This window comes from Bos taurus, chromosome 6 (genome assembly GCF_002263795.3).
Source record: "Bos taurus isolate L1 Dominette 01449 registration number 42190680 breed Hereford chromosome 6, ARS-UCD2.0, whole genome shotgun sequence".
NCBI lineage: Eukaryota > Metazoa > Chordata > Mammalia > Artiodactyla > Bovidae > Bos > Bos taurus.
The window spans coordinates 101,530,557-101,547,021 of NC_037333.1; the positions used below are offsets into that span (position 1 = coordinate 101,530,557).

General features: G+C 38.0%; 1 protein-coding gene across 1 annotated transcript in view; it reads left to right on the forward strand.

The window, feature by feature from the left end:
- Window positions 1-881: 881 nt before the first annotated feature.
- PTPN13 (protein tyrosine phosphatase non-receptor type 13) overlaps window positions 882-16,465 on the forward strand; it is a gene marked incomplete at its 3' end in the record, with an annotated part of 193,595 nt that continues 178,011 nt past the window's right edge. Inside the window, 1 exon segment of the mRNA NM_174590.3 lies at window positions 882-1,268. Within this exon segment, the coding sequence (NP_777015.2) occupies window positions 1,190-1,268 (79 nt within the window).

Below are 16,465 nucleotides of genomic sequence, written 5' to 3' on the forward strand. Positions count from 1 at the left end.
GCGCTCCAGGGTCTGGCGGTCGGCCGGGGTCGCCGCTGGAGCGGTGTTTCGGAGGCGTGGAGGAGGAGGAGATGCTGCTTCTCTTCTCCCCCTCCCCAGGCTCCTTCTCCAGCTTCTTCGGCCAGCGCCCGCAGCCGCTTGGGGGAGAGGAGGTGGTGGCTTTCGGCGCCCGCGGCGGCTGCCCGCGGCCCGCCTCGACGCCGCGTCCCCGCTGCCCTTGCCCCACGCGTCAGTAGCCGGACCGGGTCTCGGGACGAGCGGGTAAGGACGTGCGCTGTCCTGGGCGCTGGGCTGGAGGGGCGCAAAGTGCCAAACAAAGTGCGCCGCGCTCTCTATTCCTCCCTCTCTCTGTGTTTTTTTTTTTTTTGCTCCAGCTTCTCAAAATCAACCTCTCTATGGCCCTGGTGGAAGGAACTTTTCTTTGGTGGTGTGTTAGGGTGGGGGTGGGGGTGGGGTGGCGGGGGAGGGTAGGAAGGATGAGATGCTGTTTGATTGTGAATTAGGTAGATCCGCCTCCTCGGCGGAGGAAAGTCGGATCCTTGGGAATTAAACCCCAGAGGGGATGAGTACAGAGATTGTGGGGCAATCGAGAGTGACATTACCCGCATCGTGCTACTCCAGCTCTGTGCGTGCTGAGGGAAGGGCTCCCGGAGTCTGTTTCTCATTTCTGTAAATGATTGTGGACATGGTGTGGTTAGAGGCCGCCCAGAAGAATGTGTATATGTGAGGGTTCGAAGAAGAGGGGGTGGGGTGGTGGGGAACAGAGAGCAGAGGGACGGACACTGCCCGATGCAAGCTCTTTTATTGCTCTTCTCCGCGTTCTGGAGTTAACCACCCTCTCCCCGCACCCGCGCCCCCCGCGCCCCCGCCTTTGCTCATTGCAAGATGCTGTAGTACCGAAAGCTGGGAAGCTAAAGTTCGGTAGAGGCAAGAAAGTTTTTACGAAGTTTAATTTCCCTGTATTATAAGTATATTGGAGAAGGACGAACTGGGAGAAATATTACCACTAAAATAGATTTACAGCAATACAGTTTTCGTTGGCCTTACACAGAGATGATAGACTCCTCCACGCACTTGGGCAGCTCATCTGTTCGACAGCCTGTGTCATTTTCGTTTAATTGCATCTTTGAAACAACAAACGCGGTGACTTCATAGGGAGCTTCCTGGAGCTGAGTTTACCTCTCAGAAAATGGGGCAATCGGGTTTGTTTTCAAGGCGGGGACCTAAACAAAATGTAGGACACCTGATCTGTGGGTTGACGGGCGCAGGTAACTAATTTAAATGATATTAAAATTTAGATCTACAGAGGTTACTAAAGGATTGGGGGATGGGGGGGGGGGGAGGAAAGAAGTTATTGTATTTTGAAACAAGCTTTGGTATTTTCCCAAATTCTTAATGACTGGGTTGGCAGGATCAACGTGAAAACTTGCTTCATGCTCATTGCTCGCTTGTGTTGTGCTATGATACAGATTATTTTTTGTATTATCATCGGCATCAGTAAGTTCTTGTATGTATTGATTCAGTAAATTCGTACAGAGGCTAGTGGACTGCTTTACGATCCAGTTTTAGATTAGTTTACGTTTTTCATAATAACTTTGTGTTCTGACTTTGATGTTCTAGCGGCTTTGTGGGAGTATGTGTGGGGGAGATGGCAGAATGGAAGCAGAAATTAAATAGAAGAAACATCTAGGTTAGTTATTAAGAAAAGGAACTAATTTGTAGTGTGTTTCACTTTTACAAGAACTTATTTTTAGCTCTTATGTAGTTTGTCTTGGATTAACATTTGTTCCACCAAAACTTTTACTTGCATGAGAAGCCCACTTATTTTTAGGAGAGTGATTACCAGCATTTTAAAATATTTATAGATAGCTTGTCATGTCACAAGTAACACATATACACAAACCGTAAAAACCAGTGTCAATTGCAAGGACGGACTTAGATACTATGATGGGATCAAAAGTTTTAAAACCTACATTATTTTTTCTGGAGGCATGCCTCAAATGAAAAGTGAATGTGAAAATTAGCTAATCAGTTGTTTTCAGTAAATGATAGACATCAGTCTTGAATGGAATTTATGTTTTGTTTTTTTTAATTAAGAAGAACAGGTCAAATCCTTGCTTTATTCTACTTTAGTAGGTCAGGGATGGGATGAGGAACATTGTAACTTCTTCTGTATCAGTTGAGTATGTATTTTTTTAGCTCATCTTATTGCCCAGGCCAGACTTCCTAGAGAAAGGGATTATTGGGGATAAGCTCCTGCTGCTGCTTCCTTTTTATTTTTTTTGAACAAGAGTTTGTAATTTTTAAATAGACTACAAAACACTTTTGTGGTGCAACTGAATTGTAATTAATACCAATTGAAATCGAAAGGAAACAGTTAGACCTCAAGCCTGTGCATCTAGGAGTTAACTCCTATCAACATTTTCTTATTTTGGAATATGCTTTGGGAGAAGTCTGTGCCATGAATTAGAAGAGTGAGTTGAAGGTTTTCTCCTGTCAGGCCTCTGATGTAACCAGGTGTTACTCATTTGAGTTGATGTCTCTTTGCAAGGCTGGGGCCTGAAAAAGGAGAAAGGATATCTGGTCTCAGGACTGAAGAGTTAGTGCTGATGGGGAAGGGTGAGGGTCTCTTGGGCTCTTTCCCATTTTTTCCACTGACAGCTTTTCTTAATTTGAAACTTAAGAACAACCCAGGAACTGCATTTAAAAAGCTTTTAAAGAGCAAATTATGATAGAACATTAAATGGTCTAAGTTAAATTAAAAGTTACATAGTCAGTGTAAATTTGTTGTTGCCCAGGAAATCCCATGACAGACTCGTAGGTATGTCACATCAAAACCGTGGTCTGTAGTTGACAGACTGAGAGGCCGAACTTAAAGGTTGCAGGGAAAAGGATGGGGGAAGGGATGGTTAGGAAGTTTGGGATGGACATGTACACATGCTATATTTAAAATGGATAACCAACATGGTTCTACTGTGTAACACATGTAACACAGGGAATTCTGCTCAGTGTTATGTGGCAGCCTGGATAGGTGGGGAGTTTGGGGGAGAATGGATACATGTATTTGTGTGGCTGAGTCCCTTTGCTTTCCACCTGAAACTGTCACAACATTGTTAATGGGCTATACTCCAATACAAAATAAAAAGTTAAAAAACTTGTCTGTAAACTGCTCTATGAGGAAGAGTTCCAGTCATCCTGTGAGTCTAGGGGGCAAAATGAAAACCCCTGTCTTATTCCTGTTTAGTGACAGGAGGCCCTGTGACTGCGCGGCCTGTATGAAGGCTGGATGACAGTAGCTAACAGCTTGTGAGGCAGAAGGAGACCAGTTATTTAACTTCTTAAGGTAGAAGGATAGCAACTCCTGTGTGGTCTAGTGCAGAGACTGGTGGGGAGTTGAAGCACCGATGCACATGTTTTTTTCCCCAGGGTTTGCTTAGGAAATACAGGAGCTGATCTAAGCACCTGTTTAAGGAGGTTTGCCTTAGCCTGTGCTCCACCACTGAATCCTGCTTTTTATTTTTCTTTCTTTGATTCCAGTATGAGAATTTATTGAAACAGACTTCCTCAGAGAGAATTCTGCTGTACTGTAAAGAATGTGTACTTTACTGTTTGAGAAACATGTGTCCAAATCCTCGGGAACATCTTTTATTTTCCACATCTGTAATTTAATAATACCTACTTCTCATAGTATTTTGAGAATGAAATTAATAATATATATAAAAGTGGCAAGTGCAAATTGACAGTAGTTTATTTCCTCCTTTTTTAATCTCTTTTACATATTTGAAAACATTCAGTAATAGCAAAACTTATGTTGGTACACCGAAATTATTCCTGAATGTTTAGAACATGTAACTCACCATAGTCCTCAGAGTGAACTTGAATCTGGGTTGCCAAAAGGCCCTCTTGCCTACCAGCAAATAAATGTCTTTGGTTGTATACTGCATCTGTGCTTAATAGACAGTTTCTTAGTTTCTTTCTAGTTTAGTGATACTCTGGCTGCATGATAGAGTCACCTGGGTGGCTTTTAAAAATCTTAATGCCCAGGACTCAACTCAGACCAATTAAACTAGAATCTTTGGGGTTAGGACCCAGACAAACATATTTTTGGAAGCTCCCTAAGAAATTACAATGTGGAGCCAACTTGTGAACCAATATTCTAGTCCTCTCTAGAAGGTTAGCATAGAAAATTCGATTCTCAAAAATGTAGCACCAATATTGTTACATTATGTACTTTCCTCTACATAAATCACAAGAATTTAAAGAAAATAAACTTACGTCTCTGTGTATATACACATCTACAGGCTTTTTACTATTTGAATCAGAATGTAAGGTGTAAATGTTTCCCTCCAGTTCCTTAAAGCTGCACATGTTGTTAACTTTAAATTAATTAGGTATCATTTAAAGTTCAGTTCCTTATTTCACTGAAGAATTTTTTTAAACCATTTTATTGAGATATAGTTGATTTACAATGTTGTGTTTAGTTTCTGCCGTACAGCAGAGTGACTCAGTTGTATATATATTTTTCATTTTTTTCCCATTATGGTTTATCACGAATATAAATTATCATTCCTTCTTGTTTATCCATCCTATAATAGTTTGCATCTGCTAATCCTAAACTCCCTCCCCTCACTAACCAAATTTTAAGGATTCAGCAGCTACTTTTGGCTCAGTAGCCGCTGTATCGAACAGCTCGGCTATGGAACATTTCTGTCACCATAGAAAGTTCTGTATTAACCTAGAGATTTTAAAATTTATATTCCAGTTTCTCCTTTGAAATGAGATATATGTGACATATATATAGTCTTTTCTGTCAGATTTATAATTGAAAGTATATATAGTATTATTTTTGATAGTTTTTTTAAGGAGAAATACCACATTTTTGATGCTTATATTTCCTCTTTCTTCAGTTTCTTGTACCTAGCTGTGAGGTGTTCTTTCCAAGTTAACCGAGAAGAGGAACTTGAATGTCCTTATATTTGTCATTTATATCAGTATGCTCCGAATCTAAATAGATTCAGGAAACAGAAATTCATCAGTTCAGCCTAAGTGCTGGAATTTGATTCAAGGTTTTTCTTTCTGGGGGAGGTTCTTTTTTTTCTTTTGCAAATGAAGTCTCTTCGTTGTCATATGATATGATTGAATTTTCCAACAGAGAATCATCTTTAGTTTTAACATGAACATGCACCAGAGACTTTTTCTTCCCACAAGAAAGCATCCCCTTTAACAAAAACGAGGTTCCTAAGCAGTTTGAGATGTTTTAAAGCTAACACTACGTCATCAGTTTTAGTGGTATTTGTCACTTGTTAAACACTGAGGCTCAACTTAGAGGAAACTGTACTCATAGTTCATCTCAGCTGCACACCGCCCTCCCCCCCACCGTAAAAAAAAGTCAGTTTTCCTTATTGTCTTAGGGTTTTAGACACTTTTTCTAGAAAAATGTAATTTCTAAAATAAGCATTTAAACTATTAAGGGATTACTTATTTTAGGTCATTGTGTAGTCAAATACCTCTCTGCAATATATAGTGCTGAAGTGAAGAAATAATCAGTATTTTGACCCAGGAGTTTCCCTTATCATAAGATTTTGAATGATAAATTTATTCCCCCGGCCAGAGTCTTTCATATTCTTGGCTTTGAGGTATAATTTCGTAGGATTATTTGAATGCACTATTGATTAAAGTCATTCTTCACACAGTCTATTTTGATTTTACTCTTATGGCTAGTTTCTAGAAGTGAAGGAATGAACTTCAGACAATGATTCAGATGTAACATATATCAATTTTCTAGGTACTGTATGAAAATTTACAAAAGCTAAAATGTATCCTTGTAGCTGTACTTCATGAAAGCTGAAATAGATGTTTCATTAAAAAAAAAAAACTGATCAGCTATACTTGAGTTAAAAAAAAATAAAAACATTTTAGATTAAAAAACTGATAAAAAATTTAAAATATATAATAAATATAATTTAGGAGTATTTGATTATCAAATGTAAACTATCTAAAACTGTTCTGTGGTTATATACCATTCAATTGAGTTCAATCAGAACTTTGAAATCCTGGCAGTGCTTTGAGGTATATAAAAATAAATAATAAGTAGGATATGTGTTATTACTTAATACATGGCAGTATTGCTATTTCAGTTATAATTCAGGTCAACACATACTTCAGTGTTCATTGTTATGCAATTCTTACACTTACAAAGAAATCTAGACTGTATTGTTTTCCATTATTAAAATTTAATGGAAATTTTCAGTTTTTAAATAAAAGAAAACATATTAATGTGATCACATATACTTGTGTAACTAAAGACAAAGCAGAGCTATATTTTTTTTAAAAAAAGAATTCGCCTAAATCTTTCTGTTTGTGCTTCAAGACTTTGTCTAAATTCAAAGGTATTTTAAGGCTGTATTGAGGTCCTGGGGTTTAACTTAAAAACAGATGATATTGTTCCATCTAAAGGGATTTTAAAGAATCACTGTTGATGGACCAAGCCAGTTGAGTGTTTTTCAAATAGCAACAGTGATGGATCTGGAGTGATAACCTTATTGTGGTGACCTGCTTCCTTTTTAGTTGTTCTGTATTCAGTAAGTATACATTGAGTACAGTAAGTGTACATTACATTAAGTTCAGTAAGTGCCTCTGCCAGGCACTCTGCTAGCCACTGGTGATACACAGAGGTCACATTTCCAAGTTAGCTGATAAATGGAATAGTCTGTGCCCACATATATTTGATCATCTGAGATCATGCCAAGCAAACCAGCCGATTGACAGGATATATTGACACAGAAGAGTTGTGAAGATAAAAATGAAATGATACGTGAAAACCTTACAAACATCTGGGTACTGACTTGAATAGACATAAATTGTTTTTAGATGCAGTTGTACTTGATGTTGACCATTCCTCTTTGGTTTAGAGAGAGTATAGCACAGAATTTCGACCATGGACTCTGGAGCCACGCTGCCTGGGTTTTAATTTCTGACTCTCATATACAGGCTCTATGGCCTTGTGCAAATTTTCACTTTTTTCCATCTACAAAATAAGGATTATAGCTAAGCCTCTTTTATAGGTTTGTGGTAAGGATTAAATGATTAATTCATTAGAACATGTAGAGCAACAAAGCAGTACCTAATACATGTTGTTGTTCAGTCACTAAGTCATGTCGGACTCTGCAGCCTCATGGACTGCAGCACAGCAGGCTCCATGGGGTTCTCACCTAATGCATACGGGTATTTAATAAATATTAGATTATTATTTTTGATACATTTACATTTTACTTATAACAGTTTTTTTTTTTAAACATTGGGTAAAGGTAATATATGAACTTAAATGTGTTTTTTTTTGTTTCAACCTTCTTTAGGTTGCTTGTTCCTTGGGTTACATGTTTCTGTTTCTTCCACACATTATTTGGACTTGATATATGTTACCTGTGCCTAACTTTCACACACTTGGTGGAACTTGTGAAAATAAATGTCATTCTCTTCAGACTACTCTTTTTTTTTTTTTGCCATGGCTTACAGCTTGTGAAATCTTAGTTTCTTGACCAGGGATTGAACTTGGGCCATGCAAGTCAAAGCACAGAGTCCTAATCACTGGACCACCATGGAAGTCTGTAAACTACTCACTTTCAGAATCCTACATCTCCTGTTTTGGAGTTACTTTTTAGATCATGTGACATGTGGCATATGTCTTCTTTGAGAATAGATTTGATTCAATTAAATAACACATTCATATTCTAGTAAGGTGAATGATTAAGGAGGATATACTAATTTCAAGTAAATTGGGAAATGATTATAAAGTAAAAGGAGCAATTTTTTAAATGAGACTGTAAACATGATTAGAAAGGAGAGTCCTAGAAATGTCTCTGATAATGTGTGTGTTAGTCACTTAGTCGTGTCCGACTCTTTGTGACCCCATGGACTGTAGCCCGCCAGGCTCTTCTGTCTGTGAGATTCTCTGGGCAAGAATACTGGAGTGGATTGCCGTTTCCTTCTCCAGGGGATCTTCCTGACCCAGGGATCGAACCTGGGTCTCCTGCATTGCAGGCAGATTCTTTACCATCTGAGCTATAGGAAAGTCCAGAAAGGAGGGTCCCAGAAATGTCTCTGATAATACTGTGTTTGAAGCCGAAGGTATCTATTCTCCCAAAGTGTCTATTTTGAAAGTTAACACTCTCAGATATGTGAATTGTCCACAGTCACACAAACAGAGATATTGTTGCAGTCATGGAGTCACAAAGAGTTGGACACAACTTAGTGACTGAACAACATGTTGTTATGCCCTTAGGAGTAAGCATTTTGTAACATAACATAAAATTCTTGAGTAAGTATTACTGGACATTCATCCTGTTATTGTGTGCACTTTTAGACCCTTTGATATTCTAATATACCTTATGAATCTCCAAGATAATAACATGTACAGTTGTCCCTTACTATTCTCCAGGGGATTGATACCAGGACCCATAAGGATATAAAAGCTGTGGCTAGTCAAGTCCCTTATGTAAAATGGCATAGCATTTGCATATTACCTATGCAAATCCCCCCACATACTCTAAATCACCTCTAAATTACTTATCATATCTAATACAATGTAAGTACTGTGTAAATCATTGTAAATACTATATAAATCCTGTGTGAATAGTTGCCAGCATGCAGCAGATTCAAATTTTGCTTTTTGGAACTTTCTGAAATGTTTTTCCCCCCAAATATTTTCCATCTGAGGTTGGTTGAATCTGTGGTTGTGGAACCTGTGGTTACAGATGGTCAACTGTTTATCATTTTCATTTCTTTGACAATTTAACTGCAGAGTTCATAATGCATCTCTCGTAACAGGGGCACTGATTTGGGAAATATTCTGTGTGCTTGCCCTATCCAAGACCACTGCAATGAACTGTTTTGCTTCTTCCAATTAGAAATTGCATTGGGTTGCTAGTACAGAGACGTGGCATAACAGTGACCTAAAGAAGGTTGGGATTTTTTTTTTTTTTCTGTAACATAAAATCTTGGCATAGTACTCCAGAGCTGCTGGATGACTGTTTCAAGAAATGGCAATGAACCCAGACATCTTTTTTTTCTTCTCTACCTCCTTATAATATGGCTTTCATCCTCACGACGCCCTCTTGGTGACAGAATGGCTGCTGGCATTCTGTTAAAAATGTTGTCCTTCTAGTTAGACAAAATATGGAAGAAATGGAGGAAATGGCAAAAATAACAAAAGGTGAGTGTGCCTGCCAGCTGAGTCAGATCTTTTCAAAAAATTTTCTTGAATTCCTTACCCAATGCTGTACATCATGAGATGCTGGGAATTGTTTTTTGCTGGGCACTTGGCTGTCCCCAACCTGACAACTGAAGAGAGTAGATATTGGGGATTCAATGATTGTTTTCTTCAGATTTCCTAACACCTGATCTCCATTTGTTTCCAGCTTAATGGAATTTGGTTGTAGTATGTATGGATAAATTATAGGTCCTATGCTAGGTTTTGGGGTGAATACTGGTTTTACTAACTTATCGCTTGATAGCCAACACATCTATTATGCTAATTAAAGTGCCTTGGCCTAGAAAATAATTAAAAACTGGATTTACTGTCTGTGGAGGCTAGTTCACAGAGATTGTTTAGTATTTTATACTTTGTGTGGTTTGATACTTAATTCCTTGTAATAAATATGAATCATTCACACAATTTTTATTATTTAACCTACCATTGAAATATTAAACTAAGTTACTGCTAACTTTTAACAGGACAAAATTAATATATTTATGTTCATTCTTAAATGTTTAGCTTTTGTGAAAACTAAATCTAGGCTGTGTCATAATTTGCTGTTCACATTCAAACAAATTTGGAAGCATAGTATAGTAGAAAGAGCACAGATTTTAAATTTAGGTGGTCCTTGGTATGTATTTTAGATCTTTTAGTAATTAGAGTCATTTTGGATAAGTGATTTATCCAATCTGTTTGATCTATAAAATGGAAATAATATCTACCTCAGGAAGTTCCATGAGCTTTATTCCTGAGCTCATACAATTTATGTATGAGCTTTACATACATAAATTGGTTGGGCACAGCCCAATTGATTCAGTTAATAAGAATTCTTTACCTTTTACCACCCTTTGCATCTGTATATATTGGACAAAATAGCAAACTACTAAGAAATATGATTCATTATACTGAGAAAAAGCATGGCTTATCTCTTTATCCACGCAGATTTTAGCCTCAGAAGTATATTTTGATTAGGTCACTGACTATGCTTTGGTTATCAGATGTATTCCAAGCAAGATCTTTTTAGACGTAGTAACTACACATAGGTCACTTTAAAGCTAAAATGATTGACATCTTAAGGGAAATAAAATGGGCAAACCTGCCATGTCACCTTGAATATGAGAAAACTATGGAAAATGGTAGAAAAAATACCCGCAGAATTATTTGACGATAGTTAAAATAGCAGCAATTTAAAATGTCTTTCAAGTAATATAAATTTTTGTTGTAATGGTCTTTTGTTTCTTAACTAATTATATAGCTGTAAAGCATTTGACTGACTACTCTGTGTGTGGAATTATTTTTGGTATATTGAGGAATGGGCTTCCCTGGTGGCTTAGTGGTAAAGAATCTCCTTGTCAGTGCAGGAGACACAGGTTTGATCCCTGGATTGGGAAGAACCCCTGGAGAAGAAAGTGGTAACCCACTCTAGTATTCTTGCCTGGGAAATACCATGGACAGAGGAGCCTAGTGGGCTACAGTCTCAAGAGAGTCAGCCATGACTTAGCAACTTAAACAACAGCAGCATTGAGAAATACTAAAAAAGGAAAGGAAAATGGTTCCTACCAAAAAAATTAAAATCTAGGTTTAAAAAAAAGAGCAAATAATAAAGATAGGAAACCATTATATTACAAAACAATCAATACAGTACAAGTTTTAAGAAAGTGTGGCTCAATCAAAGGGTTCACTTGGGTAGAGATTGATCTGTCTTGGAGACATTTTTATTATCTGGGAGCCAGCATGGTGTATCATCTGTTGTTGTTGTTAAGTTGCTAAGTCATGTCCGACTCTTGTGACCGCATGGACTGTAGCCCACCAGGCTCCTCTGTCCATGGGATTCTCCAGGCAAGAATATTGGAGTGAATTGCCATTTCCTCTTCCAAGGGATCTTCCTGACCTACTCACTAGATAATTTTAATAGTGAAAATATTTGTAACTTTTAGTTTAAGGTTAGAAGTAAGGATCTTATTAAGGTGTGATCATTAAGAATAGTTTATGACCCGCTCTCCATTCCATTCTTAGTGCATTTAAAAATTGTCCTTTGGTTTGGTTGACAGCTGTGTTTCCAGAGCCCCAAACTCTTGGTGACTGCTAACAAAGTTTCTTTTCTTCTCCTTTGAATTGACTCTTTCAGTAGGCTTGCATGCCTTGTATGTGGTGCTGTAGAAGGGAGATAAGAGAACTCCAAAATTTCTAAATTTTAGTTTATCATACAGTTTTAAAATTCATTTGCAATATAAATTGATTGACATTTGCTTTATTTGGAGAAGTGGAATTTATATCCTGGAGTTCTTTGAAACATAAAATCTCTATTCACCCTTTCCCTTAACTGTTTTCATGGCTTTTTTCCCACTTAAGAATCCCATAGCATCGTCATGCAAACAGTTAGATGATCATGCAGTTTTTCACTCAGTGAAAAGTTTTGTTGCTCCACAGGTTTTCATTACGGTAGCAGGTAAAGTGTGTTTTATTATTTTTAAGTATCTTATTTTTCAGAGTAGGCAAAACGTGCGTATTGAACAAGATTGAAAAGTACAAACATTAAAAAGTCAGTCATCTTTCTAGTCCTGTCTCCAGGTCCCCTCTTGAGGTGCTTTGCTGCAACCTTCATTTTCAGTAATGTCGTCAGAGCCAGGAGGAAACATTGTGAATGATATACCAATAAGTTTTCCTCAACGGGAAGCTTTACATGTACCCTCTTAGTATGCTGAAAAGTTCTGTGCTTTTGAAAATAATTTATAGAAAGTCTTCCTTTTTTATATATTTAACAGTTCACCTTTATTTTTTTTTTATTTTCTCCCTGCCCCCAATTACCTCATTAGTCAATCATGTCTCACATTTTTGACCAGTTTATCTCCATTCTTTTGTTACCGGTTAGAAATCTGTTAGTAGTAAAAGCAAAGTTGAATGTTTTACCATTAATATACTGTTTTGTTTGTTAAGTTGGACATTTTCTTGATAAATATTTGGTTGATAAATATTTGGTACAGCTGAAGTTGGATCGTTTTGCAGTTGAAGGGCAACTTAAATGTATTTCAGTTCTTTTATGGAGCATTGAGTTATAAAGAAACCCTAGTATATAGAAATGTTTGGTATATAGAAATTCACTTATTCTTCTGGTTTTCTTGGTTAATGCATGAAAACTGAAGACTATATATGGACTGTATATGGACTCTTACTTTATACCCAAAGTTCAAATTTATTACCTGCTTAGAGTGCATTGGCAGAAAAAGTAAGAGCATACTTTTTGATAACATTGTTATAGCTCTTTGTAATTATGCTGTCTTTTATGTGTACCTTTTGAAACATAGGCAAAAGATAGGGTAGATTGTAGTTTCTAAATGCAAGCTGTATCTGAATTATCTTATGAATTGGTTAAAATAAACATTTTGGGATGCTTCCTAGACCCCCAGGAATTTATAGTTTTAAAACATACTCCACATACAGCTTTCCTAAAATTGGTGGAAAATAAATATGCTTTTTATTGTATCTTTTTAGGAATCCTATCTTCCACCTTTAAAAAAAAAACATTTTCTCCATGCTTTTATACATTTGTTTTATAAGTTAAAAAATATAAGTTAATTTGTTGGGATAATGTTATACATACCCTTCAGTAGGTATCACTAGCCTCCATACCTGTAGGGACAAGAAGGGTCAGAGATAGTTGAGGGGGAGAGGAAGACAATAATGAATGATAGATATTGTGATGAACGAAAGGGCTCAGACTGTAGCTAACGTGGACATCTGCTCCCCACCTGGAGTTCTGCCCCATCTCCTTTTCTCCCAAGATTTTTATATGACATTTCTCTAATTTGTGAAATTTTCCAATGTACAAATACTGGCACAATTTCACACTTTGGAAAATATGGTCTGGGCCATTGCTCTCCAGGCAAAACCCAAGTCTGCAGGCCAAATAAAGCCCATGGGCCACGGTATGCCACCCGTGCCCTGGATTCTTTTAACTACCTTACATTAGTATGAACTTGCCATATTGTGTTTTGACATTTATTAAGGGATAATAATGATGATAATGCTTCCAGTTGTCTGCCTTGATTAATATTTCACTTTAACATATTAGTTATATAAATATTGGATTTTTGCTTAGGAAGAAAGGAAAGAATAAGACTGTTTTCTAAAATGTGTCAAGGACAGTGTCTGTGTAAATGTATCAGAGACTTGGTTCCATGATGTTTCTTAGAAAAATTTAGTTCTCAATCCCTTTCTTTCTCAAAGTCTGTCCTTCTTCCTTCGCCTGCCTGCACATCCAGTATCTTCATGCTCTTCCCATGAATGTGCTTTTCATTTGCAAGAATTATGAAAGAAATCCTTCGTATAGAAACTCTGCAGAATGAAAATCATTCTGTGACTGACTTAAGCTGCACAAACTTCTAGACATTCTTCACTATAGCATTAAAATTCCATAGCCTTAGTACTGTTTCTTTCAAATGTGCTTTTTAAACAGAAGAATGACTGCCTTTAAGGCCAGCAGTGAAAAGACTCACACAGAGGCAATCTGGGGGGGCAAGCTCGTAACCATGAAAGATTTGACCCCAAGCCATCAGGAGGGATGGTTGAACTGAGATGCCGTTTACAGTGGCTCAGTACAGAGAAACAAGCATAATAAAGCGGCAAAACTTCCGCTTCTAGCCAAGATGCAGTAACAGGGACACGATTCTGTCCACACCAGCTAAAAAACAAAGAAAATGCTGGAAACAACTATTTTTAAGTCACTGGACATCAGGCAGTGAGAGACAGTGATATCCACGAGAGAGAGAACTAAGGTGAACCTTCGGATTGCTCAGGTTATAACTTGAGAGAGTTTCTAGGCTGTGGTGCAGGGGTGGGAAACCAGGTGCAAAATGGTATACACCCTGAATTCAGCACTTACTGCTGAAAGCCTGAGGAGACTAAGGCAACCAGAGTTAACAGGACAGAGTAGTAAGCTGAGAACAGAGCAGAGAGAACCCCAGAAGGGTTCCTACAGAGGGCCCTGCAGAGGGTCCTCTTTGAGTGTTCGGCCGAGTACTCTAAACACACGCGTGTGAGGAAACTGAAGGACTGTAGAGGAACCACACAGAAGGAAGAAAAGGAACAGTACTTGAGGATGCTGGCAGGGCTGGGAATCGTGCCTGTTCCCACAAACCAGACTGGAAGACCTCAGGGTTCATAGGGTATTAGATAGGGTACACAGAAGAACTCGCCCCACCAAACGAGCCCTAGACCTGCATTGCTCTGGGCCAAACTAACACATCTTAAAAGTTAGACCTGAAAGGATCAAATTTACAAGTTTTCAAGTAATTTAACTTCATCCCTAAGCAAAACTCAAGAATATGTATAAATACATTCAGTATCCAACAAGATGAAATTCACAATATTTGGCATTCAATCAAAAATTTCCAGGCTTGTAAAGAAGCAGGAAAATATGACCTGTAATGACAAAGTAAATAGATTAGACTGCACACAGAGGTTAGAACAGCAGAAAAGTACATTAAAATAGTTTTTATAACTATTCCATATATGCAAAAGTTAGCAGGAACACACTGAACTTCTCAATATGAAAACTAGAATGTCCGAGATGAAAAATACAGGGATGGGATTAATGGCAGGTTAAACGTTACAGAAGAAAAGATTAGTAAACTTGAAGACATACCAGTATAAAAATCATTCCAAGTGAAACACAAAAAGGAAAATAGTTTTTTAAATTAACACAGCATCGATTGTGAGATAACTTGAGGTGGCCTAATATACATGAAATTTGAGTCCCTAGAGGAGAGAAGGCCATGATGAAAAAGGCACTTGAATAAATTATGGCTGAAACTTCCAAATTCGCTGAAAGCTGTACACACGCAGGTTCAGAGTCTTAATGAAGCCCGAGCATGAGGAACACGAAGAAAATTGCACCAAGGCACATCGTATTCAAACTGTTCAAAACATGAGAAAGAGGCAGTCTTAACAGCAACCAGAGAAACAGAGAGAAATAAGGAGAAGTGTGACAATACATTTCTTGTTACAGACCAATGCAGACAGGAAGACAGTGTAGCAATGTCTTTAAAGTATCGAAAGAAACTGTCAACCTAGAATTTTCTACTCAATGAAAATCTTTCAAAATTGAGGTTAAATAAAGACTTTTTTCAGAGATAAAATAGCTGAAAGAATTGATCACCAGGAGATCAAAGAATGAAGTTCCCCAGGCAGAGAGGCCAAGTGATACCAAATGGATAGAAAATAAAATGCTAAATACACTGGTAAATATATACGGTATTTTTCCTGTTATTTAAAAGTGTTTTAAAGGTAATCTATAAAAGGCTGAGAAAAATAGATTCATAGGCCCGTTCTATATAAGAATCCCAAAATGCAAAAATGAAATAATAATGGCTAACATATTTTGGCCACTTACTGTGGGCAAGAAGTTTTATATCATTTTTCATTTAATCCATCTGATAGTCCTTTAATTAAGTACCATTGTTGTTACCTTGAGGAAAGTAGCTTGTTAGGAGGCTGAAATAACGTGTCCAGGATCACACAACTGTTAAGTGAATGAGCAGGAATTTAAATTCATTCTGACTCTAAAGCCTAGATACTTCACCATTTTCCTACACTGCCTTCCCAGGGAAGGAGCAAAGAGTATAGAACATGTGATCACAGGTCAAAGAGGATGAGGAAGGAGTCAAGGGGGAAGGAATAGAGAGGCGGCAGACAGTTTGGAAGACTGCATCAATTCTTTATGTATGTATCACCGATTATTTCCAGTTAGATGGTCAAGGGCACTCAAGGCGGCACTGTTCTTAAATTTCATTTATGTTCATTCGGCTGCATCGGGTCTTGGTTGCAGCAGGCAGGCTCGTCGTTGTGACCCACAGGCTTCTCTCTAGCGGTGGCAGGCAGGCTCGGCAGTTGTGGTGTGCCGGACTAGTTGCTCCACAGCATGGGGGATCTTAGTTCCCTGAGCAGGGCTTGAACCTGGGTCCCCTGCACTGACAGGTGAATTCTTAACCACTGGACCGCCAGGGAAGCCCTAAGGTGGCACTTTTGACTCTAATATTTTTTAATGTAAAATTTACACAGATGTGGGAGCCAGGGAGTTCAGATGTCTTGTTTTCAGCTTCACATAGTTCAGAATGTGCCCTCTGGAGTTACGGAAGGGAGGTGATGAACCTCTCTGTTCAGGCAGCCAGCTCTTGCATCACTTCAAGTAGCTCTCACCAGTTGGCTGGGTTA